Source organism: Podarcis vaucheri (assembly GCF_965113315.1).
Source record: "Podarcis vaucheri genome assembly, chromosome: 1".
Lineage (NCBI taxonomy): Eukaryota > Metazoa > Chordata > Lepidosauria > Squamata > Lacertidae > Podarcis > Podarcis vaucheri.
Genome location: NC_138759.1, coordinates 135,078,915 through 135,106,066, shown reverse-complemented (window position 1 = coordinate 135,106,066; position 27,152 = coordinate 135,078,915). Strand labels below are relative to the sequence as shown.

The following is a 27,152-nucleotide window of genomic DNA, read 5'->3' as shown; positions in this document are numbered from 1 at the left end:
ATTCCCTTTCCATTCCACACCTCAAGCAGGTTTGCATTGTCATTGTGTACCTAGTCTCCAACACAAGCAGGTGACCTTAGTGCCGGGGGGTGGAGTTTGCATTTAAAAGAATGTGTGCAAACTGGAAATAATAGAAAAAATGACCTTTTACTAAGCTTGCTCTCCAACGGTGACACTGGTTCACCGTGCTCTCTGATTGGTAGGAAAGTCTTTAATTGCTGAAGGTGTGGTTATATAAGTGAAGGACGCTTATTGTATGATCCCCTAGGAAAGACTCCGCCAGGACTGCAGGCGTCACTTTGGTACTGTATGCAGTTTCAGTATTGAGCTGGGGGAGAAGGCATTTGAGGGAATATTATTGCACTTGTAGCTACTTTTGTGTTGTAGTCTGGGGGGAGGTATTCTTGTTTTATTGTTAAAACTTTGTGCTTTGAGTTCGTATGCCAGTCCCCTATAAATGCTTTGTAACAGTTGAAAAATAAATCAAATAAATTTTCAGTTGCATGCCTTCTATTTGGGAGAACCAGATATATAAAGATATATAAACCTTTATTTTTTTATTCAGCTTAAGTTTGCTGGTGTAGACATATAATTCAAAATCCAGCATACTCCTAAAGACTTACTTAAGCTAGCACCAACTTTTATATTTGGCTCTCCTGTCTGGGGAAGATACAGCAACTACTTTGCTTGTCAAAGCAACAATGCCTATTTTAACAAAAGGTGAAAAGTTGGACCCCACTCACTGGATAGTTTTCATACTTTGCTGTTGTTCTTGGACAGGACTTGTCAATGGATGATTCAAGGTTACGAGGTTTTTCAGAGCTTTGCCCCATAAAAAGCATTGCCAATCTCAGCTCTTGTCTGGAGCTGATTCTTAGGGCTGTTTCATGTGACATTTTCTGTTTCTTTCTCACTGCCTTCCCAGCCGCCCTCGTCCATTTTCTGCGTCACTCCTCATAGCTGTGATCCGTGCAGGTTGTGACTCAGAAAGCCGAGGGAGTTACGTTGCGTAAAGGAAGCCCTGAAACACTTGCTGAGAAAACGCAGTAACTTCCTTTCCCTCTTTATCGCCAATTTTGTTGCTTGCTAAACCTTCACAGCCAAGCAACAAAGTCTACTTTAAAAAACAAAAACAGATGCCCTGTCACATTTTATTGTCAAATTAATAAAGGCGGTGGTTCACCACAGATGTAAAAACAGGGATTGCTGGGTAATGGCAGTTTTGTGAGAGGTGGGTTGGGGAACAAGGGCGCTCCTGCAGTAAATCGTCAGTAACTACAGTTCCTTCCCATTGAATATGTGAATGTTGCCAACTAAATTAACTGTGATTAATTGGAGGGCAACCAAAATGGTCAAAGGCCTGGAAACGATGCCTTATGAGGAACGGCTAAGGGAGCTGGGCATGTTTAGCCTGGAGAAGAGGAGGTTAAGGGGTGATATGATAGCCATGTTCAAATATATAAAAGGATGTCACATGGAGGAGGGAGAAAGGTTGTTTTCTGCTGCTCCGGAGAAGCGGACACGGAGCAATGGATCCAAACTACAAGAAAGAAGATTCCACCTAAACATTAGGAAGAACTTCCTGACAGTAAGAGCTGTTCGACAGTGGAATTTGCTGCCAAGGAGTGTGGTGGAGTCTCCTACTTTGGAGGTCTTTAAGCAGAGGCTTGACAACCATATGTCAGGAGTGCTCTGATGGTGTTTCCTGCTTGGCAGGGGGTTGGACTCGATGGCCCTTGTGGTCTCTTCCAACTCTATCATTCTATGATAGGAGGTATAGGGATCTGATTATTGCACATTGAAGTTCATCCCACAGATCACTGTGGTTGCAAGATCCACTTGAAAATTGCTTAGGGACTTCAGTAGACAGCCTGGTGATTTTTCTGCCTGTTGTAGCAATCATAATGAGCTAGACGCTGTACAATTTTTAATTGTATTTCTATTGCTTCTTTTGTTTCTTATATATTGTATTTTAATTATACCAATACAAATAAATATAAAAGAAGGAATAAAAGAAGCAATAAAATATAATTAAAAATCAATATACTTCATGTGATGGATGTGCTGTATGCAAGCACAAACACACCATTGGCCACCTGAATGAAGCTTGTCCGTGGACCATTTTGGGGCCCCCTGTGACAGATGTGGTACAGAATTGAGTTTGCCTGGGAGATGTCAAAGCACACTTGCCATTTCGCTTTGTGTCAACTTGTTGTTAGGGATGCTTGCTGGCAGTGCTTCCTTAAGCTGATCTTTTGGCAGAAATGATAGGGTAGCCCAAGATTTAACAAAAGAATGACTCTCCATCTCTCGGAACGCGGCCAAAGTGCATGCACTCCCAGTTCTCTCAGCTGCGAGAGGTTCCTTCCTGGGCTTCCCTTGCTTAGGTTTTGTTCTCTTTGGAATGAGATCACTGGAGTCTGACTGGTGTTTGTAATATTTGATCTGAAGTGGAGCAAAGCAAAGGTGAAGGCATGGCGTAAGCATCTTAACAGATTGCCGAAATCTTCCACAACGGTTCTTGAGGGAAACAGGACCCCTCAGACAAGACACCACGAGCTTTTCAGAACCTAAAACTTCAGGCATCCGACCTGTCTCAAACCTTTGGTCTTTCTTGTTGGCGTCTTACTCATAGCCCTAGGTTGTCTCCCCTGCCAAAAAGTGGGGGAGGGGGGGTGTAGGGTTGCCATATTTCAAAAAATAAAAGCTAGGACACCCCGAAAGTTGTTGAGCTTTTCTTTAGGAAGATCCCAACATTGTTGCACTTTTTTTTAGGGAAACCCCAAAGCGTTGCTTCCTCCCCCCATCAGTTCCACCTTTGAAATCTGGGAATATCCGGACATCTTGCAGCCCTAGTGGGGATGGGAGAGAAATGCGGATGAGTCATCTCTGGCCATCACCTTTGGCCTCTTGGGCCGTTTTAGCTCCTATGGCAACATATCACCAGCCTATTTATCTCACCAGATAATATACGGGACCAGCCCTGGCCAACTAGTTTGACCACTTTAGCAGCCCTGGCCTTCCACAGAGTTGGAAGCAAAGTCCAGCCACCCCACTCCCTTTCCTAAGAGAAACCTAAAGCTAACAGTTAGTGGAAGGGCACAGAGAAACAGTTCTGAGCTATACTGGCAGTTTTGGAGACAATTTTCTAGCTGGAGTTAGCTGGATCTGGGGTGCAGCCTTGTGGATTTCTTACATCTGATCTCTGGGAATCTGATGCAGAGTTGGTAGCTGTGCTGCCTGTTGTTGGGGGGTGTTGATAGGTACCAACTCTTCATTGCTTGTGTAGCATATACTGTACAACACCTTTTAAAAAAGAGCTGCAAGTCCAGAAGCCTCTTGTTCAAATGCTACTTCTGCTATGAACTGGCAGAGGGGCTTCAGGTAATCCACTCTCGGCTTCATCCCCATATCCACAGCAAGGGAATGCATGTTCTAACTTACCTTACCAAAGCACCATAAGGATGACCAGTTAATGCATGTGAACCACTGTGAAAATTTGAAAGCAGTATACAAATGCTAAGTGCTCTTATAAAATAAAATAAACAATATAAAAACTGTGTAAGTTTCCATCTCAACCAATGAAAATGAGCCTGCAACATCCTATAAAAATCTTCTGGGAACAAATGTCATTGAACTGAATGGGCTCATGTCTGAATGGACTTCCCATATGACTACAACCATTGATGGCCTGAGCAACTCCCATCACTGTGGAAAATAGAAAACCCTTCATGATCTGAAGCCTGTTGAACTTCACTCATTTAAATGTGCAGCCTAAAATGATGCAAAGTTAGTGATATGTAAGTCATAAAATCATAGAATTGTAGAGTTGGAACAAAAGCCTTTAATAAAAGTAATGCAAGTACCATTTGAATAAATGATAAATGGACACTGCAAGGGCAAACAGCTTGGATTCACTGAATACATTTTCCTTTTGGAGCTACTGAAGGCATAGCGCTATCAGAACAGGGTTGGAAGCCTTGGGAGAGAGAGAGAAGAGAAGAGAAGACCAGATGGGGATAGGACAGGACTTTTCAAATAACTAAACAGTATGACTTCATTGCAGGTCGAGACTTTCTCTTCTGACATGTGGAACCCCAATTCAGGTAAACTTTGCCTTGTCAACATATCTGGTGGAGGCAGTTATTGGGCTCTGGCTTCAGTGGCAAGTTGATTCACCACGTTGTAGCATATTTAAATGATCTAGACCAGTGCAGACAAACAGCCCACACATGAGATTGTGGCCTACACACACACACACACACACACACACGGATGGGGGAGCTGTTTTATTTGAAAGTAAATCTGGTATATTATTTATAGCACTATAGACCCTGAAGAAGGTTTACTTTTTGTTCACAAATAAGCACTGACCTTTACAGTTACCCAGCTGGGAACCAGCTGTAACTAAGCCATCTGCAGCGTCTGATACTGACTTACCTTGCAGGTCTGCTGTGAGGAGAAAAGGCACACCGGGCATGAAAAATGATCAGAAAAAACCCCAGGGAGGCAGAGAGTGGGTCATGGTTTCCTGAGAGAAGACCGTCCCAGTTTCTGGCTCCAATGCATCAGCTTGATCAAACCTGTTAGTTGACGAAGGCAGTAACTATACATGGCCCCCAATCCTATGATTTTGTTTTACTCTCTGGCAGGAATGCCTGGTGGGATGCCACCGCAGCAGCCTTACCCTCCTGCTCCTGGACCTTACCATGGGCCATACCCTGGACCAGGCATGCAGCCCTGCCCACCCCCAGGGTACCCTGGCCAGCTGCCACCCCAGTCTGGATTCCCTGGGCCCTGTGCGCCCCCTCCTCATGGACCACCCCACCATGGACACCATCCTCCACCTGGAATGCTCCCTGGAGGCTGCCCTCCCCAACCACCTGGTTGCTACCCTCCCGGAAGCCACCATGGGCATCACAAAAAGCCAAAGCACCACAAGCACGGGCATGAGCACCACGGGCACCATGGGCACCACGGCAAAAAGGTAAGGAGGAGTGACTTGAAGGTGTCTCCCCGAGTCAAGCGGCAGAAGAAAGGCAGCTTCAGTAGCCATGGGCCTACAGGGCCCCAGTGCAAGGATGACCAGGGAGTCAGTTAAGGCGTGTGAAATGTGAAGTTAGTCTAAGGAGAATGAGGATGCCAGAATTTATCTTTCCATTAGGTCTAGTCATGACCGACTCTGGGGTTGCGGCACTCATCTCGCTTTATTGGCCAAGGGAGCTGGTGTACAGCTTCCAGGTCATGTGGCCAGCATGACTAAGCTGCTTCTGGTGAACCAGAGCAGCGCATGGAAACGCAGTTTACCTTCCCGCTGGAGCGGCACCTATTTATCTACTTGCACTTTGACATGCTTTTGAACTGCTAGGTTGGCAGGAGCAGGGACCGAGCAATGGGAGCTCACCCCGTCGCGGGGATTCGAACCGCTGACCTTCTGATCAGCAAGTCCTAGGCTCTGTGGTTTAACCCATAGCGCCACCCGCATCCCCATCTTCCCATGTAATGCCCCATTAATTACTCAAAATCTTCATCATAACAAGCAGGCAGAAATAAAACTAAAGAGGTGAAAATGCAGGAGGAGAAGAAAACACAACAGAAATCAATAAATAGGAGCTGAAATAGCAGCAGTGATGGCAGGCTGGCATCTCTTTCTCTTTCAGCACCATGGCAGCTCCAGCAGCAGCTCCGATTCAGACTGAGGAAGGTGTCCGCTCCCAGCTGCATGCCTGCAATCGAGACCTGTTCTGACATTCCTCCATTGTCTTTCACATGGTCCAGTAATCATGTAATACTTTGTTCAGTTTGTAGCAATTCCAAAAGAAATGTTTAAAAAGCCATGTGATATCGTTTCCCTTCCGTTTTCCCTATCCATTCCTATCTGTTTCCATCTTACCCCTGAAATAAAGGCATAATTTAGATACCCACCTTGACAAAGACTGAAATCCTTGCATTTTGCAGGAGTAAAACTCCTAGTCGCATATGGAACATGCTTCACATGAATGTTTACATCAAATGCATGTTTGTCCACGGACTCTTCTAGCAGTTTGCTGAATCATGGGACTGGCTCGTAAAGGGTATTCTATGCTGGCTAACATGAAAGTGTGTTCTACTGCAATGATAAACGACAATATTTTTAAGCTAGTGTGAAAATGAGTTTATTTACCAAGAGTGCAATTTTGGCTCAAGTAAGGATGTTACTGCAGAAACAGCAATCCCAAGAATACACTGAACTTGCAATTTCATTGCACATCCATCAACATGTTTTGCATGATGTCTGACTTGATGATTCACACTGTGTCTCCAAGGAGGAGGTGCTTTGTGATTAATGCGGGAGAAAGGGTGGTAACAGCAGTTAGAAGGAGGAGAGACAGACTTTCCACAGGAAGGTTGGGTACGTGAGAAAGGCACTCAGAAAGACAAAGTCTAATGCCATCTCATGCCAGCAGTGCTACGCATTGTGATTGGGGAAAGGGAAAGGGAAACCTGAGGCAAGGCAAGGCAGGTGGCTTTTGGCTTCTCCTTAAGCATGGTGTGAAAACTCATGTTGCAGCAGGGGGAGCCAGAGACAATCCAAAGTGATCCCCATAAAAGGTCTCAATGGCTGTCACCTGGACTGGAACAGGACGGTGTCAGCACAGGATGAGGGCCTTGCACGGCTCTTCACCCTTTCCCTGGCTCTTGGTGTTACAAAGCGGACATAGTTAAGCTTGCAAAGTACATTTAATGGATGCAAAGTACATTTAAGTGCCAGAAAATTCTTTTGCTGCAACCATTAAGCATTCGCATGAAAAGCGAGGAAGAAAGTCCAGGCTTTCACTAATGGAGTGGCCCAAAGCCCAGGACTCAGTGCTGATAATTTCCTGCAGCTGCTTTCACCTGTGAAAAAGGGTGGGATGCGACACAGCTGCATAGGAAACACTGCCAGGGGTTCCTTGGAAAGAGAATAAGGAGGTTTTAGCACCAGGATCAGGACAAGATTCAAATTATCCCCACCTCCCAGTAAAGGAACCAGTTTCTAGAAACAGATGATTAGGACGTGAGGTGCTGATGTGTGGTGTGGGGATGGAAGGACAGTTTACTGGAGACCCTTGTTGGAGATGATTATTCTTTGTGCTGAATGTGAACACGTTGCTGTTCTTCTGTTTAGCACCTACATGATTACAGCACAAAAAAATCTGTTTAAACAAAGTTGTAAGACATGACAGATTACACTGTGTAGTTTTGGATCCTTCCTCCACCTTGGTTTTAATTAGCACCATAAAATTGAGTTGAGTTTCATCATGAAATTTAAAATGAGCCTACAGGTTTTGGCTATAAAAATAAATCCACCATTTGCTAAAAACCATATAACAATTTTAGGACATTAATAACTTTGGTGTGTGATGAGAGACTGCACTTCCCTGCAGCTAACAGATCCACCTAATGAATCTATCAAAGAAGCCGGGCTGGGAGAGGCTGGCATAGTCCTTCTCCCGGAAAATGGCTGCCTGGTCCCCCAGACCAATCTTCAGCAGAACGTCCATGTCCACATCGCTCCCTAAGGCCACCACGGTGGGCATCACATTCTGCTTCTTCATGGAGTCAACAGCCTCAACCAGGTTTTTGCTGCCTGTAATGCCATCTGTGATGAAGACAAATGACAGCTCGGCGTTGCGCCTGGCTGCTCTCTGCCTGTCTCTTGGGTTGATGACAATGTTGTTGACGGCATGGATTATTCCAGACCCAATGTTGGAAGAAGAGTCCAAGTATTTGATCTGATCTAAGGCATCCGAGATGATAGTGAGATTGTGTGTCAATTCAAAAGCCACCCTATGTTCGTTCTCACTTCCGTACTGCACAAGGGCAATGCGCGCATTCATATTGTCATTGTTATTTCTGGCCAGGGTTAGACGTCGGGCCACATCTTCAACAAAACGGTAGGCCCTCTGGAAGTTCAGTTCGCCAATTCTTTCAGAGCCATCCAGGAGGAAGACAATGTCCACAGGGCGCTGTGTGCACTGGGCAACAGCAAGCTCTGTAGGGGGAAAAGAAAACAGACCGTCATCCCTCTGGGGCTACTCATGAGGGCATGGCTTTCATAGACTCATAGAACTGAAGAGTTGGAAGGGACCCCAAAGGTCACCCAAGCCCTGCGATGTAGGGGGCGTGGCTGTTTTTCTAGGCTGTAAGGTCTGAAAACCTATTGACCTATCAGGTTGAGGGAATGTTTCCTCTGCTATAGCCCAAGAAACAGACGAGGGCCTGGGGTTGAAACCCCCATTCAGCCATAAAGCCCATTGGGTGCTGTTAAGCAAATGACTCAACCTAAAAGGTAAAGGGTAAAGGGACCCCTGACCATTAGGTCCAGTTGTGCCAACTCTGGGGTTGCGGCGCTCATCTCGCTTTACTGGCCGAGGGAGCCGGCGTACAGCTTCCGGGTCATGTGGCCAGCATGCCTAAGCCGCTTCTGGCGAAGCAGAGCAGAGCACGAAAACGCCGTTTACCTTCCCGCCGGAGTGGTACCTATTTATCTACTTGCACTTTGATGTGCTTTTGAACTGCTAGGTTGGCAGGAGCAGGGACCGAGCAACGGGAGCTCACCCCATCATGGGGATTTGAACCACCGACCTTCTGATCGGCAAGCCCTATGCTCTGCGGTTTAACCAATAGCGCCACCTGCGTCTCACCTCAAAGGGCTGTTTGAGGATAAAAGGGTATGAGAGGGAGAACCATGTATGCTGCCTTGAGCTACTTGGAGAAAAAGTGGGATAGAAACGGGATGCAAAATTTTAAAATACCCAGCATACTTCAAAGGAACACTGACAGTGGCAGATCTGACAAGCAGCTAGTCCTGTGAATCAGTAAATAATCTAAATCAAATAAACCTCTTTTTCTGAACCCACATCTCTCTATTAACAAGTGAGTTCTTTCCCCACCAAAGAGAGAGTGAACAATATAAAACCTTTCAATGTTTCACATTCACATAACTGATTCATTTCCTCCCCTTGAATCTGGCACCAATATTTTCTACCTGAATGTTTGTAGAAAGTAAGGTTGTCATCTGAGATTGTTAAACACTGGACATGATATTTTGAGCAAAGAAGAGTAATTTATACAATGCTCCAAACTTGAAAGAAAACCTGCCATGCATTCAGCAAGGCCACTCAAAGTCAAACACGAAATGCTTAAAGCAGCTCACAAGAACTCCAGACAATAATGACCGAAGAGACAGCAATAAAGAAATATGTTATAATATTTGTTGCTCCCAAATTATACAATGAAGGAAAAGAAGGCTGCATACAAAGCCGAACCCCTGTCCATTTCTGCCCCAGGTGTGGTATTGCTTAGTACTTCAGACATCTTAGTTAGCTGAAGGAAGAAAACATACGTTTCAAAGAGGCTGCATCTACTAACAGCAAACATTTCTATAACTTCATGTCAGATATTTGTGGACTACCAGTTCTTCAGCATTCTGAGGAGGCTCTTCTCTTACATCTAAAAAACGATAACACCCCACACCTGACTCCCGCAATTGAGGGGTATTTCATGCAGCAATTGGAAAAGAGTAATGATAAACTCCTTTTGGCATGAAAGGGAGGAATGGTGCATCTGATGGTCTCGGTGTTGGCCATCTGCTTCACAACCTCTGTGCCTGGGGAAGAACTTGCCCCACAGCAAGGCAAGACCTGGGCACAGAAATCTGTGGTTTTCTACACATATTCCCCCCCCCAGTGACTTATTCTAAATTTAACCAAGCCAACCTGGGGCAACAGCACTTTGGGCTTGTCCACACTTCCAGCTGCCTGGCCTGAGAGGCTCTTCTTTTATCCATGGGAAAACCTGCTGTTTCCTGCTGAATTGGAACAAACATCGATGGGGGTTTCTGTGGATTGGCATTTGTCAGAGCAATCCACAATTCAGCGATAAAAAGCGTGGAGCGAACAGAAGAAAAGCTGGACCAAATGGAGAAACCCTGGCAGTTTGTAAACTAACCCAATTACACCCCCCTACTTTTGAGTTATGAATACTCTACTTTTAAGGATACCTGTAGATGTTATTGCTAGCTCCTTTTTAGTTGTACAGCTTGCGCTGTTAAAGAAACCAAAACGGACCTAGCAGTTCATGTCCCACGAAAAGAGGCCTCAAATGCGTAAAAACTCTTCAAATTAAGAGTCAAAAGCTCCAGTCTTGCCTGGTGCCTGCTATGAACTAGGAGCTTACTTACCTGTATTATTTATGTCCGATAAAGGTTCACATTCTCAGAACTTTTGAAAACTTCCTTGCCAGTGAGGGATATTGGAACAACAACTCTGTATATGCTTAAGCGCAGAACGCCAGGAGGACCCTGGAAAGGGCCTGCCTTCTGGCCTGCCTTCCTACCTTCCTTCCTTCAAATGGCCACTTTGCTCCCAGAACCTTCATGACTGTCCCGCCACGGCCACAAATGCAGCCACAACCCTCACCTGTTGACCATGCTCCTCAAGGAAGGCCATCTGGGCTGCAGGACCAGCCCTGTTACCCGAAAGAACACTCAGTCAGCTGCCCCTGAGGACCAGCCCAGATCCTTTCATTTATTTGGTAAATTTCTATAACACCCTTCGTCCAAGGATCACAGGGTAGATTACAGTAAACCTAGCAACACTAGGCATTACAGTGGTACCTCTGGATGAGAACGGGATTCGTTCCGAAAACCCATTCGCATCCTGAATAGAACATAAGACGTGACTGCTCATCTGTGCATGCGCGGGTCACATTTTGCCTCTTCCGCGCATGCACGTGACATCATTTTGAGCGTCTGTGCATGCGCGAGCGGTGAAACCCGGAAGTAACGTGCTCCGTTACTTCCGGGTCGCCTTGGAGCGTAACTTGAAAATGCTCAACCTGAAGCACATTTAACCCGAGGTATGACTGTATATAAAAAAAAAAACCCTCTGCCTTCAGAGCTAACTTTTGAACCTGGAGTACCTCATCTTACTCACGAGAAACTTGCCTGGTGATGCTTCTGCTTCTTTTAATGATTGGCTCTGCCCCTCCCCCCCGGATTACATTTTCTGTCACTTTAATTGGATTACTGTTTTCTCTCATGTTACTTTATGGAACACAAGGTGTGGGGTTCACGGTCTGCCCTGTCCTTGACAAGCCCACAGCTTTTCACATAATTTATATGATCTACAACAGATCTGCTCAAAGCATAGCCGACGGCATCCTGCAAGTCAGCTCAGCAAGGAGCCACAGAAGCAGCTACAACCATTTTTTAAAATAAAATGCAGTCGGAGCCCATGTGGGTCTTAGGGGTGGTTCCACACGTGTGCAAAGGTGGAGGCAATATCAGATGAGCAAATTTCATGTATTAGGACAAAATCTGGATTGGCCTGTGATCACATGTCAGACTACAGTCACAAGACGTACACAGTTCGTTTGGGTCAACCTTGCATCAACTGCAAAATTAAAATTAAGGGGGTATGTAAAATGCGTGTGAATTCTGTCTTTATGATAATCCTGTTTGCCTCATGAGGTTGGAATAGTGGAAGGGGGACTTGCACAAAGGTGTATACTATCAATAGTTACTTGGGATTTAGCCAGTCATTACTGAAGTTTGCAGTGGTGGGAATCAGGTGAAATTAGATTGCTGAAAAGAGTCCAGCAAGCGAGCAATCCCTCCCTCACTGAACCCCTTCAGACAGTCTAGTTCCACCTGCTTTCTAATGCTTGGTGAAGAAAATAGCGTTTGCTAGCGAAAATACCATTTGAAGCTACATGGGATTTCCACCCCCCCCTCACTTGGTCACAACTAATAATGATAAAACACAAATACTGAATGGAATAATTGTTCAGAGTCTTTTAAAAACAGGCCAATATATTTGTAGTTTTCCCAAATGTGTATTATAAATGCATTATTTCTTCATGCAGAGGCTGTTTTTGCTACAGTGTTGGAAATACAACAATAGCTTAAATGGATTACTTCTGGGTTGGATGCCTTATCCAGTTCTCTTATTGACTATGGCATTTTGGGCTCAATCATGGGCCCTCATGTATCACAGACATTCGCCCACGCAAAAGGTGGCAGGACAGTCATCTCAGAGTCTCAAGATGTAGAATCTTCATACTCACAAACCTAAATTTTCATTTTGCATTGCTTTTTACAGTTATAGAATATCCTTCTTAATTTCCATCAGTAATTTTGATGACAGTAGCTCACTAAGGAGGGCAAAAGATGTGCAAAATGGAGAAACACATATACACAAAAACAAACAAATAGACCAGGAATGAAACAAAGCCCACAGAGACCAAGTTCTACCAAGGACAACCCTCAGGTTTCCCTAGGAAGGACCTCTGTTGTTTGCTCCATACCAGTTTTGACCAGTGGATACTGAGCTGGGCAACTGATCTGGCAGACTAAATTATTTCTAGGTGGGAGCATCCAAGGCTTTAGGGTGAAGACAGAGACAAGGGCTGCGGTTTGAATACACATTCCAAGCTGTGAAAACAAATGCTCTGGGAATGCTGTGAATGTGTGTTCAAAACACTTCGGTCACAGTTCAGAATATCTGGCTGCACCCTGAGAATTCAAGAGAGAAAATATATGGGATCAGTGTTTCCTTCCGTTACCTAGAAAAGTCCTTTCAGTACAACAGACAACAATTTATAGACAGACAATAGGGAGAGGAACACATATAGCTTTACAACACAGGATCAAAATTCCAGCTCATAAGTTTCTGCCATACTGATAGGCTGGCAAACAGACGATTTCCAACCACTTAGGAATGATCCGTGTTTGTAATGGTGTGAAGAAGCAGTCATCTGTAAGGGTGTTGGTAAACTGAGGATTCCTACGCTAATTAAGGGAAGTGGGGAATAGGAAAGGTAGGGATGCAAGTGTGTAGTTCATATTTTGCAGCTTTTAGCATGCTCAGAGGCTGCCATCATGTGCTTGGCAAGAGGACTGTTCTTAGTCTCCCCACCCAAAAAGTCCACGTTGGAATGTTTCAAGAATATGTGAGTTTATCAGCACAGTGTGGTTTTTCAAGTGAGAAACTCAGGAAAGTCTGTTTTGGGGCCATCCTGCCTTGTTTGCTTTGTTCTCTACATGATAGCTCCATTTCTCCTCTGGCAAGGGCCAAATGAGCTGGTCTGGCAGCAAAGCTGCGTATAAGCCTTAAAAGCAGCTGAGACTGACTTTTTCAGAAGTTCCTATTTCTAGAAGCTTCTCTTGTTGCAATCGCCTAGCACTAATGAGAGCTCCAGCAAGATTTCTACAGATAAAGTGACATTTCTGACTAGCTTTGTGTTTCATAGGCAGAATGAAGTCCTATTCTTTTGACAGAGGCAGAGCGCAGTCTCAGCAAAGGCCTATTACAGTATCTGGATCCCCAACAATCTCGCTGTGCACCATTTTAAAGGTGTCAATGAACAGGTCCATCCACTCCTGCCGCTCATGTCCAGTGGAAAACTTGGCTTTTTCGGCGGTATAGGCCAAGGTGGCCACGAGCTGGGTGTACATGCTGGGGTCCTGGATCTCCCTCGTGGAGTTCAGGAACTGGGCGATCATAGGTTTGGTGCTGGGGAAAGGTATCTTGTCTCCCTTTTCCATAGGGCGGAAAATAACTGGGTTTTCGATCCCAGGGTTCCTCCCATCTGCAAGTGAGTGTCAAAAGAATATTTTCAGGGCTTTCTGGTATGGCATGGACCTCTGGTTTCTATTCCCTTTGATTCTGTATACCACACAGGTGTTGGGTTCTTAAAAGGGTGATCACCTGGGTGGAGTCTGGTGCCTTACAGATCTAGCTTGGCATAACCTGGGGGTTACTGGCTTTCCAGACTTCAAGCTACCTGACCAAAATGGTCCTCCTAGTTTTAAACTGAGGTGGTAACAACTACAGTTCTATGTTCCCTCTCACCCTCAAACAGAATTTTAGGTTCAGAAAGGATTTCTCTTCTACTGCATCATAGAAATGTCAACAGTCTATCAAGCGAAAGACCAGCACCAGCACCAATGCACAAGAAGCAACGGAAAAGGATCCTACCGCATCAAACAAGTTCATTGACAGAGTTACAACAGGAAAATAAGAAGGATGAAAATGCAATTCACTTTAATTAAATAAAGCCAATGTTAAAGCTAATCAAGAGTGAAGCCACATTTGACAAGTGAAGAGGGTGCCATTCCTTAGCTTCCTCCTTCCTGAACCATAGCCACTCCAAAATCCATATCAGAGACTGGCAAACGAAAATATTAGAAAACAGTGCGGGAGCCATTCAGTCCGCATCTGACAAGAGTCTTAAGATGGGATGTGGGAGGAGGTATAAAACTCTTGTAGGTTCTGTGCAGGTTTCAGGTAAGGCATTTCAGGAAAAAGAAACATATAATGGCTGATTCATCTCCCCTGATAATACAAAAACCAGCTTTCACATAACCTAAAACCTGCACAATACCCATCACAGTCTCCTTTGGAGGCCTGCTGCCTCCTCCCATGTTCCATCTTCAGACCATTACCAGGTAAAGACTGGATGGTTTCAACACCAGCCAAGTCCTCACTCTCATTTGTTTGCCATCTGAACCAATTATTTGGAACAATATGACTGGCCTAACAAAATCCCTACTATGGATTTTGGAATGATTAAATAAGTCATTACTTTTATATAGGATACTTACTCAAGACATTCTCAAATCATACTTTTTATTGTGTATTTCTATGGATAATGGGTGGTATACAAATTTAATAAATAGAAAAAAATGAAATACTGTAATGAAAAAAACCTCTTCTACATGCTTCAACCTCACGTAAAGAATGGAATGGCTTGTTTTGACACTTTCCCTGGGAAAAGCCACATTTTACCACTGAATCAGAGCAAGTGGCAATCTGCAGAAAACGTGATTGCTGTTGCTCCAATTCAATGGTAAAAAACAGGTTTTCCTGGGGAAAGTGCAGGGACAGAAAAGACCTGCTTGGACACAGAGCTTTTAAGCCAGACCTGTGCCCAGAAGCATGGCTCCTGACAGACAGAGACTCCTCAACAATTTGTCCATGAATTTTGGTTCTAATGAATTCACGCAGCTGAGAAACTCAAAGCAAACCTGCTGAAGCTGATGGCCTGATCAGAAGAGGCTGCAGTGAACACTACCTGTTCTATGTTCTAGGAGTTTAACTTTCTTTCACACTCATTCCTTCCTTCCTTTCCACTCAATTTATAGAACTACTAAGAACAAAAAAATACAACATGAAATTACGGGAGAAGGTCCTTCCATCAAACCACACAGAGCAAGCGTAAGCTTTACCATTAAAAAACTCTATTTTTATCAATATACAGCCGGCAACCATTTTAGGCCTGCCCCTTTGATGCACAATTGCCAACGTCTGCAGAAAAGGACAAAATGGGGGGGGGGTAAGGGGGGCGCTCCACTGACACGAGCGGGGACAGGAACAGAAACCAAATCTAAACTTAAATAATAGTAGGACTTATTAGAACAGCACTAGAAATACTACGCATTGATCAACTACCTTTATCTCTTTTAACTTAAGCAGGCTTTTGCCCTGATCTGGTTCCTCTGTTCTCTGTCAGTTATAGAAAGGGTCTTGCCTGATGTTCAGCTTCTAACAAGCCTTGACTGCGCAGTGCTGAACATATCCCTCTGGGTTGTGCTCTTTGGAAAAGCATAGCTCAAAGAGCATTTGGTTTTGTCCTAAACCTGTAGGCCAGCAGTGCCTTAGCATGAGTGTCCACCACACTATGAGGTTTTATCAAGAGCTCATTACACATATGGCCTTGCTGACTAAAACTGGTCTTCCTCACGACTCTGCAAATGTGGAGCATTTCACATTCTTCCTGTCATAAACCTGTCTACTTGTTGTCTGGCTGGAGGACTGGAGCAGAAATCCCCACAAATGGAGTGTTTCTATCCTCTGACAGACTGTTTCAGAGAAGGCTCCAGAATGGCCGCAATATTGGCGCACATTCTCAGGGCGTAAATGGCTATTCCCAAGATGTAAACTAGCTGTAATGCAAAAATACATTTACTTGGAGATATAGATGATTAAGTGTAATGGAATAATGTTGCAAAGGAGACGTGTTGACATAAGCTCTCCCTCCCCCACCTTCTGTTTCCTGGACTAGAACTTTCCATTATTTCTCCAAATCAGGTGATACAGTGAACAGGGAGGGGGTGGCAGGGACACAATGACAAATGCTTTACCTGTTTGGCAGGGCAGTTCGGGGCAGACAATCTGAGGATCTGAAATAAGAATGAAGATGTTCAGTTGAAACCATGCAGAACACTATTGGTCTAATAATGGTCAGGCACACAGAAGTCAGAGGTTTCTGCAACCCAGCCTCCCACGCTCCTCTCTATCCAGACGAGCAAGAGCTCAAGGACACAAATGCGCTTGAGAAGGAAACAGAGTCAGTCCCACGGGCTGCATCCAGCAGGTTCCCAAAGAGCACAGGGTTCAGCACCACCTATGGGGCAGTTTCCCCAACCGCTGGAGGTAAAAAGAGGGCCGTACACTTGGAAGTAAATCCTGTAGATCTAGGATTTCAGTTTCAACCAAGAGGCCACAGGGCATGTTAGTGGCCTCCAGTTGAATACCTGGGGACTGGCAAATATGCCGACAGACTCTCCACGTTTGACTCCTATGATGTGTCCTCCAACAGTCCGGCTTTGAAATTTATTCAGAGGTTTCTAGTTGGCTCAAAATATGGTGACTGTACAAGATCAGCAGGACTGGCTTGCATCAGGGCTGCACTATTTTTTTCAGGATGAGTTTTAGTTGGCACTGGGAAGTGATGTGGAATTAGTCTGGGATATACAGTATTAATAATACTGGGATTGTGTGGATTTCTCCCAATACAGTTGTACACAATTTATTTTTTTACTTTTCAGTTTTAGTCCTTTTTGAAACATGTTGTGACCAGTCTGAGACCCCTTGGGAAAGGATAGGCCCTACATCCCATCAGAATGATGTAATGTAGCCTGCTATTGGCTTTGATGTAGCCCATTATGGCCCACTTTGAACATATAGTGCCAGGACAGAGAGATAGAGATAGAGATAGAGATAGAGATAGAGATAGAGATAGAGATAGAGATAGAGATAGAGATAGAGATAGAGATAGAGATAGAGATAGAGATAGAGATAGAGATAGAGATAGAGATAGAGAGAGAGGCTGCTTTAAATTGCAGAGGCTGTGACCATAAACCTCAAAGCAAAAGCTGAGGGAGTTAGGATCACATTCCCACTACTTTGTTCCATCCTCAGCGGGGGCAGGACTGACAGACCTGGACAAAGTTCATGCTCCATGCTGTCGATGAACTCATCAGCCACCAGCTCCGAAAACAACTTCATTCTCTGAACTCTCTTGTCGTCATCACAGGCAATCGAGCTCAGGGTCTCGTCTTCCTCCTTCTTGTTGAACATGTCACCAATCCCAATGGCATGGACAGTGACCCCCTTGCTGCAGAGAGCCGGTAAGTTGGACTCGCTATCCCGGGGATCGTGGCGCCCATCTGTAATCACCACCGCAAACACCCGGGCTTTGTCTCTCCGGCTCTCCTTGATGAGGGTGTTGTAGGCGAACTGAAGAGCAGAGGGGGTCCACGTGCCCCCGGCAATCCACTCCAGCTTCTTCACTGCCTCTTTGAAACTGGAGAGGGAGTCAATGCGGTCATCGTTCAGCTGGATGGCTTCGAATGTCCCTTCGTGGCTGTACTGCACCACCCCAACACGGGCACCTGCCAGAGAAAGAAACCTCATTTCCCCTTAAGGCAGACATCACATTGCCCTGCAGCCAGAGAGCCTTCTGAAAACCAAAGGCTCTGTATCTTGGGCTAGTGGTTTAAAATCCTTTTCATTTAGGGGAACAGTTAAGAAAAAGCTGTTCTCTTCTGCCATGTCTCAAACACTTCCAGAGAGTGTCCCACTCAAAGCAGTTCTAATCAAGGGCATTTCTACACACACACAAGCTTTCCTGTGACAAATGCAGCACTTGCAGGACACAAAGTCAAAGTTGGATGTCCACGAGTCCTTCGCTAGGGTCCTCCAAGGGGGAGGTGGCCCAGTAAGGATGGCTGCCCCTGCTATTGTTTGCACTGCAATTTGGAACAGGTAAGAAACAAGAAAAGCCTCTCCTGTGTGTCCGATCTTCTCCACAAAAGAGTTAAGTCCCAGCTCTGCCATTAGACCTTCTGACACACCTAGAACCATGGATTTCTCTCATTTGTGCTGCTATTTGGAGAAGGAAAGAAACAGCAGTGAGATTCCTGCTGTGATTCTCTTCTCTGTTCTTTGCACATGCCTTTTCCCCCAGGCTTCTGCACTTGCCACATGGCCCAGTGAGGGAAGGAAGGGAGCCAGGAGTTGGTGGCAAGCGCAGTTAGATGGCACACACAACACATGCTCAACATGATCAAGGCAAATGGAACACTTCTAGAAACCAAGAGATATTTTAGTTCCCAATATTCGGTTAGGCACTGCACAAGCATCTCATCATCACATCTAATGTTCAGCAATAAAATCAGATTCTCAGCCATACCACTAACCTGTCTCAGATTTTGGATCCTTGGCTATGGAACCAAGTCTGCTCACCACATTTATGACAAAGTTCTTTTCCAGGGTGAAATTGGTGTAGCCAATACTTTCTGAGCTGTCTATAACAAAGACTAAGTCCAAGGGGCCACACCGCTTCTCACAGTCTACGGAAAGCAGAGACAGAGCAGTCAGAAGCTTTGCATCCAAACACCATAAAACCAGCTGACCACAGCACCAACCCGGAGGACCCTGGAACAGATGGCATGCTGTGTTATAAAGCCAAGTATCCGAGAGACAACAAGCAGGCTATTAACAGTCCTTCCTTGCGTTTCCCAGTGACTGCGGTGTTCTTTCCTAGAGACAGGCAGGATCAGACAGGCTCTTGCCTCCAGGATCAGCAGTGGATACAGAGGAACAGTACCAAAGGGGTTGCTCCCAGCCTGGTTTCTGTATCTGGGCAGCACTGGAAAATGCAGTGGTGCCATCGCAGCTGAAAGGTCTACATACGAAGCCCCTGTTCTTCAAGCCTTCTTGTAAGTGCAACCCCATGTAACCCAAATTTATACTTTGATTAGCACTGTGATTTATAAATTTAAATGAGGAATGGGCATTTTTGCATATTCACAAAATGGTGGACCTCAGTCCGAAGGACGTATGTTCTACTATACCACATCTAAGATTCTATGATAAAGCACCAAGTACTTTTAAATCATGGAGTGTACGAGGCATGCTTGAGGCATCGCATCCCAAACCCAAAGCATGGTGCAACATTAACTCTCTCTCTCTGTACAAATTCCCCTCTTTCTCAACTTCTGGAGACAGTATTTCCTTTTCTTATACGTGATCAAACATTTCTTGGGAGTACCAAAGGCACAGTAAGATGTCTCTGCCAAACTCATGAAACCTATTTAGTCTCTGACCAAGTAAGGCTCCCACAGAAGGACAGAGGGAAATCACTGCATGACTGTGATCTTTGTTTGGGAATAAAATGAGAGAGGCATCCTACTCTAAAGCAAGATTATGCAAACTAATTATTCTTATAAGTCCACAAGGAGAAGACTCTGAACCAACCGCAACAGCCACAGGTCTCTCTGATGTATGCCATCACATCACAGTCCTATCAAGAGAAAGAAAGAAAGAAAATAAGTAAAGAGGTGCTCTGAATGTAAGGTCCTAAATTGTTTGACAGCATGACAAGATCTTGTAGGAAATCAGTCACTGCAGTTTGAGTGACGATTCTGCTAGTGTTCATTCGCATCTTGTCATTGTGAAAACTTGACTGAATAATACACAAGCTTTTCTCCCTTTACTGGGCACAAGAGGACATCACTGCAGATTTCATCGGGAATATCTTCCACATAGTGGGAAGCAACCATTTTAATGTTCCTGCTATATTCCACAGTAAACTGGAACTGACACTAGATAGGTATCCCGCTCCACAGGGGGGAGAATAAATATAGGTTTTTCTCTCCACTTACGGTCAGGCCAGGATCTCCAGCAGGGCCAGGACCACCCTGTAAAAAAACGGAGAAGAAGACTTCAGGGGTGTTTCATCTCTCTCTCTCTCTTACGCACATTCAGCTATGCTCCATCCCTACTACTGGGCTTGACTTGGCCACAGGAGCAGGGAAAGGATAATTTACAGGGCACACCGTTTCCCGCAGCTGGAGACCAAGTTCCTTCTTCCCTCACAGAGGCCTCAGAACCAATTGCCTGGTGAGGAAGACAAGCAGCAGCCACAGGGGTGAAATAACATCATCATCATCATCACTACTGTTTTAAATAGGCTACCTACAGACCATTTTTACCATTTTAATAATTTGCGAATCTTTGTACTGCTTTTACGCAAGTCATTCTGGGAGCACTGGCAGCTCAAGAGCGAGTGGGCGGGGGGGTGAGCTATAAGTGGAAAAGTGGATGAGGCTTAAGAAGGACTTTCCTTTTCCCTGTCCTTCACCCTCCAACATTCAGTGTTATGAGAGAGGGATTGCCCCCCTCCCTTTCTCTATGGCATGCTGGATTTTATAAACTTCTGTCATGCCTCCTCTTGCTTGCATTTCCTCTCAAACTAAAGAGGCCCTTTCTTCCTAGGGGAGTTGCTCCACCCCCTGGATCATAGAATCATAGAATCATAGAATCATAGAGTTGGAAGAGACCACAAGGGCCATTGAGTCCAACCCCCTGCCAAGCAGGAAACACCATCAGAGCACTCCTGACATATGGTTGTCAAGCCTCTGCTTAAAGACCTCCAAAGGAGGAGACTCCACCACACTCCTTGGCAGCAAATTCCACTGTCAAACAGCTCTTACTGTCAGGAAGTTCTTCCTAATATTCTTCCTCACTTTGTTTTCCCCTTTCTGAAACTTTTCCAAATCCACAATATCCCTTTTGAGGTGAGCTGACCACTGAATTCAGATTCAGAATGCTCATCAAGTATAATACATATTTATTTTTTTAAAACCAAAATTCTGAATTCAAGACATATCTGTTTTCTCTTCCTTAAAATGGAAATCTGTATCCAGCAGGCTCAGGTTGTTCATTTCATTTTTTGCGTCTGGTGGCTGCTCCTGTTGTGCAGCAAAGAACTGCCCAAGGTCCTGTGATCCAGCTCCAGAATATCAAAGGAAGGAGCTGGCAAGATCTAGGGCCCAAGGCAACACTCAGCCGCCGTACCTCAGGGCCTCCTTCGCCTGGAGGTCCTCTGGGTCCAGGCTCACCAGGTGGGCCAGGGTCAGCCTAGAAAAAGAGAGAGGGAAAGGAATGCATGCTTATAAGTTTAACAACGCGAATGGGAAAAAAGTATTTCAATTAACATGAATTCAGTGTCCTAGAGATCAGGAGAACATCTACTTGCTTATCCATCCTATCTACCCATTACAATGTCTCAAATAATTTTTTTTTACCAATAATTTCTATAGCACACAAAGTGTTTATTTATTCTTAGTACTTTTATCCTCATTGACAGTTGTGAAAAATATATGTTTCCTTCCTCTCTGCTATGAGAAGCAAAACTTCTCTCAAACCAGTTTCAACCCAGCTTGAGTATTGCCTGTCTCCAGCCTATCACATCATATTTTTTAATAGACATCAGCAACCTGAAAAGCAGGTGGGAATTACCAGATAGACAGACTGAGAAACCTAAAAGCCTTCTTCCTCTCCATAGAGGACAAACCCAGGGGCTAGCTAGATAGGGCAGGGGCCTCCACATTTGTTTAGCCATGTGATTGAGAGAATTTATGCAGCATCAGGGATCACCAGTATGGGAAACACCAGTGGACACCAGAATTTCTCGCAACAAAGATGTAGAGATCAAACCTGCACACATTCATCTACAGACATCAGTGTGAACAGGTCTGGGAAACATAGTACTATCCACATGCACAGACACATGAATGTTCAGAAGAACATGTGAGGCTCAAACTGTGTGCCGATGGGTGTGCTGGCCCTGCCTGCCTTTTGTGCACTGAGCAGAAAGGTCTGCAGGGGGGTTCATGCTGTGTGCAGCAGAACATGGTGAGACTTTTCCAGGCCACTAGTAATCAGGTTCTGGATCAAAGGGAGAATTTAAACTGCATTCAGCTCAGCATGATTAGAATCTCCAAAGAGACTTTTGTGGGCAGGGGCTGATCGTGTGCCCCTATGCAGTTTGTGCCTTCTGCTGAACAACTGAAGGGGGCTATGTTCATTGGCATTTAAAGATGTCTACACAGGACCAGCTGTTTAGAAGTGTGGCGTCCTACATTCAGCTGGCCTAAGATTAGGTGTTCCTAGAGTATAATTTAAAATTTATCAGGGAGCTCAAAGTTTGCGAAAGACAGGCACTATCCCATTGTCTCCTAGACTTATCACCCCAAACCCTGACAACTGAAAGGCAACACAAATTGAAATTTAGCTCCAATATCTTTTGCGTCCAGCAAATCCACATTGTGAGTCAAACTAACTGTTTATGTTCCACACATTTGTTAGTAATAGGAGTCTACTTACAGGTTCACCTCGTTCTCCTTTGCTTCCTGGAGGGCCTTTTAGTCCAAAGTCACCTCTTCCACCCTGTTCCAAAAAAAATGTTAGAAGAATAAAGATTTTTCTTTTCTCTACTGCCCCCCTTTTCAACCCCCCATTTATCTTTTGTTATTCATTTAAGGGCACTTCTATTATTCCTTTAAAGCAGTTCTCTGTGCTGATGCTTGAAGGCTTAGAGCTAAGCTGGAAGTACAGAGGAAAAGGACCTGAGCGCAGAATGCATTTTTTCACAGACAAAATAGCAGTAAGCCTGGCTGTATAGAGAAAATAATCCACGTCAACACTAGTTAAACCTTGTGCTGCATACAGTCGTACCTTGGCTGTCGAATGCCCTGGAACTCGTACGTTTTGACTCCTGAACGCCGCAAACCCGGAAGTGACTGTTCCGGTTTGCGAATGTTCTTTTGCATCCCAAACGTCCGACAGGCCTTCCACAGTTTCTGATTGGCTGCAGGAGCTTCCTGCAACTAATCAGAAGCTGTGATTTGGTTTTCTAAAGTTTTGGAAGTCGAACGGACTTCCGGAACAGATTCCGTTCTTCTTCCAAGGTACAACTGTACTTCATAATGGCACCAGGAGTCACAACACTGAGCCACCTGAGAATTATTTAATTGGACAGAGCACAACGAGTGCGTGGTTTTCTGGCTCACTTGTGCTTTGGTGTTCCACTGATATGAAAAACAAGCCACACAACAGCTTCTGTGTGGACACAGCCTGAGAAGTGGCCCTCCATATCCTCATAAGCATTTCAAAGAAAGAACAGGATCACTAGCTTTGTTGGCAGAATAAGGTGGCAAATGTGATCATACTATACCTCTGGTCCTGGAAGCCCCTTCTCACCTTTCTCACCCTGGAAACAGAGAAGAGCCAGTCAACTTTCAGTTTCATGGGCTTACCCAGACATAGCAAGGATGGACAAATTCTAAAGTAAATAACAGTTGTGGCCAACTAGGCATCTAGAGTTGCTGAGCACAGGAATTTTCCAGTGGGTCCAACAGAAAACAGGGGCTCTTAGAATATCTGATTAGCAGCCTCTTGAAGTGACCTCAGTTGATTCTGGACAGGGCAGAAATGGACGACTTGTTCCTCCACACGGTCTATCCTTCTCCTGAGAGAGTGAGGTGTGGAGCACCCTCACTAAGGGCAAGGCATATTTTATTAACTTATTTTATTTCACAAAATTTATGTACTGCTTACTCTACAGCAGGGTTTCCCAAACTTGGGTCTCCAGTTGTTTTTGGACTACAACTCCCATCATCCCTAGCTAGCAGGACCAGCGGTCAGGGATGATGGGATTTGTAGTCCAAAAACAGCTGGAGACCCAAGTTTGGGAAACCCTGCTCTACAGAAAACCTCTAGGTGTTTTACATGTCATAATCTAGAATATGCATTAAAAAGCACCAATAAAAGGAAATCAGGACTGATTTGCTCCCAGATTTCTTAGATGTGTCAAGGGGTTCAAAATGAAAAATGAAACATCTCTTGCAAAGATGTCTTTTTTCAATATTTTGCTGTACATTGGCATAATCTAATGGACTCAGAAAAATACCCTCTTCCTAATGTATGCTTTAAATAATGTGTAATATAACTAAAGCAGAACTAGGTTTTGATTCAGATTTCACCATTTTCCTTCCTTCCTTCCTTTCTTTTTTATTTTTAATAGATTCCTATTTCTAGAGGACACTTAAAACAGCAAACTGATTCTGGAGTAGCTTTCACCATAATGATGATGTACATCAAACACGTAAGGAAAATAATATTTACTTTTAATAATTTAATTATTAGTTATTTGCTCATTTGTCCATATCAAGAACCTTATTTTGCCTAATCCTAAAAGCTTAAAAACAGTTTAAAATAACAACATCAAGCCCCATTCATATCTCTGGAATGATATTAAAAATGAAATCCTATTTTAATAACATTCAGTAAGTCTAGAAAATGACAGCATTAAACTCACGGCCCCAAATGGCTTGTTGCCAGAGCCGATAGGCCTACTCCGAAGGAGACGAAGAATTTCTATAGCAATTTGTGAAGCTTCCTTCCCAACTGAGGCATTTCAATGTGTGAATACTGTACGTGAACAAAACATACCGCAGCTCCTCTTGGACCGGGATAGTTAAAGCCAGGTCTTCCTCTGTCACCCTAGAATGTTGTTTTGAAAAGAGAGAATGATTCTTCAAAGATTCTATATTTGCAGAAATGGCCACATCTCCCTTCCTTTGGAGTACAGTATGTTAGGTCTTGGGGTTAAAAGGTCTGGCAAGCGAATGCACATTGAGATGCACACTGAGCCACTGCAGAACTCAAGTTCCTAATTTAGTCAGCAAGAATCCCCCAACAATAATAAGTCCTTTAATACATTGAATTACAGATACAAAAAATCTGGAGCTCGGACTGCTTAAGGAAAAAGAGACTTTCTGTGGCTAGAAAATTACCAGCATTAAAAGAGGCCAGTGACGAGGCCTGTGGGATCAGACCAACACTACAATATCAAATGTAAACACAGTCCTGTTGATCAAGGTTACACCTATGGCTTACCTTTGGACCTGGCACCCCGGGGTCGCCCCTGACACCAGAATCACCGGGATCCCCTCGTGAGCCCTGCAAAAGAGTGTTGCATAAAGCACATGGTGAGTTGGGGTGTGTGCTGCTGCTGATCTGTACGAGGGGCAGAGATGCTACTACAGTTGTGATTTTCAACACGACAATGATTCCGTATGACAGGAGGGAAGTCTCAGAGGAAACTCTTTTTGCTCACACACAAATGGGGGATAATGCTTCTGATATTAAATCCTGGTTGACATGGAATTAATCTGTGACCTCAGAAAAGCTGAGACAAAATATCCCCAAAGCCTCCCCAGACTGGATTGTTTTGCAGGGATTTCATTGATGCTATAATAGTCCATCAATGGAAGATTTATACTAGATTGTCTGCACTCCATTCTACTTTATCAGTTGTTCTGTGAAGCTGCCCAGTGTTTCTGCTTTATTGTCATTTGGCAGGGAACTCCTGCGCTATGGAGCACAAGGAAAGCAGGACAAAAAATAAGGTAGAACATTTGTGATGCAAGGAGTTACAGGATCTCAGCGGGAGGTTAAGGGACATGCACTGATCGGAAATGATGAAGGCTCAAACCATACTGAAAGTAAGATTGTGTTTCACCTCCCCAATACTGCCGTGAGCACAAATCGTCATGAATGTGCCATGGCAGATGAAGGTGATAGACTACATGGGACTGGCAGAAATGACCGGCAGAATCTGAAACCAGGGAAGAGAGACGGCGGAAGAAGATTGGAAGAAATTTAAGGACTATCTTGGGAAATATTACAAAATTAGTGAATGTTAAATAGACGTTGGATAGAATTTAAGTGGTTATCAGCTGAAATGATTAAGATAAGAGGGGAAAAATAAAAAGAAAGAAAGGTGTAAAATTAAGTGAAAATTAAGGGTGAGGATTTGCTAAATGAATAATTTGAATTGGAATACAAAAAAGGGGAGGTATGAGGAGGTCCGAGAAATAAGTTAAAGGAAAATAAGTGAATGAAATTATACGTGTTGTTAATTTTTTGTATTTTTGTTTTTTTGTCTTTGTTGTATAATTTTTGAAAATTTAATAAATATACTTAAAAAACAAAAAACAAATCGTCATGAATGCACAACGAAAAGGGTGTCTGCTGGGGGCGGATGGCAGACGGGGCTTCTCTTGCCAGCTGCATGGAGAGCAAGCCAACGCCCACAGGTGGAAGAGGCGTGTGAATGAAACTTACAGGCTTTCCTGGTTCTCCCACACCACCTTGAGTACCTCGTGGGCCAGGCATTCCTCGCTCTCCCTGTGAAACACAGAAATGAGAGAGAGAGAGTCAGACCTTGCATGAAGTAAACATTTCAGACTGTTCAAGGGAAGAAATATCTAATTAGTTAACAGTTGGCAGCTGAGATGAGGCAACTCTTTCCCTCCCCCACTGTTTTCTTGCTTCTGTCCTCAGGAGTGGAACAGAGGATGTCCCCCCCCCCCGATAAGATGTGCTCAACACTCAACATCATTTTGAGCCCCATTTTACCGGATTCAAATCTGGCACTCCAATCTCATCAGTGTGAACATACACCGGTGGTGAAGTCCTTGATGGACAAGTATCTTCAAATGTGCTTTCAAATAAACTGCTTGGGGAGCCCCTGCTGCCTCCTGTGCATGGAGGGAAAATGTTCTGCCATTTTGTCATTCTTTCATACCCTGCCTCCCTTGTTTCCAACTTCTCCTGGTAGCCCTCTCTGGCCCTCAGAACCAGGGTCTCCCTGTGAAAGAAGAAACAAGGCGTTAGAGAGCCAATCTGTTCAGTCCAAGTTCAGCAAGTTCCTAGACCTTCTCTGGTGACAAGAAGTCTCACAGAAGCTGCAGCCATAGCTATAGCTACGACCACCAGCTCCCTGCTGCTTGAGGTTATGGTGCTTTTAGGCGGAATCTGTTACGGCATGAGTGCTACTTATGCATACAAGTTTGTATCATCCACACCACCAATGATTTCCTCAAAATGCCAGCCTGGAGTTTTTCTTCATTTAATCTGGATTTACCCACAGAAAAATCAGATAGCCTGCTATGGACCTGCAAGCCAATGCTCATTAGCATTTTTTCTTTG

At 44.5% G+C, this 27,152-nt stretch overlaps 1 protein-coding gene and 2 long non-coding RNA genes across 4 annotated transcripts in view; 1 reads left to right on the top strand and 2 right to left on the bottom strand.

Moving 5' to 3' along the window:
• Positions 1-179: 179 nt before the first annotated feature.
• Positions 180-6,137, top strand: LOC309525104. Its single transcript, XR_014216052.1, has 4 exons — positions 180-302; positions 4,067-4,106; positions 4,653-4,987; positions 5,661-6,137. It is a non-coding gene; the product is annotated as an uncharacterized lncRNA (long non-coding RNA).
• The window catches only part of COL6A2 (collagen type VI alpha 2 chain), a 42,571-nt gene continuing 21,549 nt past the window's right edge, over positions 6,131-27,152 (bottom strand). Inside the window, exons 16-28 of one of the 2 annotated variants that reach the window (XM_082230795.1) lie at positions 26,749-26,811; positions 26,286-26,348; positions 25,056-25,118; positions 24,609-24,659; positions 23,332-23,367; positions 22,482-22,544; positions 21,171-21,233; positions 19,976-20,011; positions 19,569-19,614; positions 18,509-18,661; positions 17,249-17,701; positions 16,169-16,207; positions 6,131-8,014 (exon numbers count right to left, since the gene is read on the bottom strand). In XM_082230795.1, the coding sequence (XP_082086921.1) occupies positions 7,407-8,014; positions 16,169-16,207; positions 17,249-17,701; positions 18,509-18,661; positions 19,569-19,614; positions 19,976-20,011; positions 21,171-21,233; positions 22,482-22,544; positions 23,332-23,367; positions 24,609-24,659; positions 25,056-25,118; positions 26,286-26,348; positions 26,749-26,811 (1,737 nt within the window). In that variant the 3' untranslated portion in view covers positions 6,131-7,406. Of the gene's footprint in view, positions 8,015-11,818; positions 13,615-16,168; positions 16,208-17,248; positions 17,702-18,508; positions 18,662-19,568; positions 19,615-19,975; positions 20,012-21,170; positions 21,234-22,481; positions 22,545-23,331; positions 23,368-24,608; positions 24,660-25,055; positions 25,119-26,285; positions 26,349-26,748; positions 26,812-27,152 lie in introns of those variants that run through there. The other variant, XM_082230796.1, reaches the window with a different exon arrangement.
• Positions 9,215-11,522, bottom strand: LOC309525274. Its single transcript, XR_014216127.1, has 2 exons — positions 10,908-11,522; positions 9,215-10,641 (listed from the first exon to the last, which is right to left on the bottom strand). It is a non-coding gene; the product is annotated as an uncharacterized lncRNA (long non-coding RNA).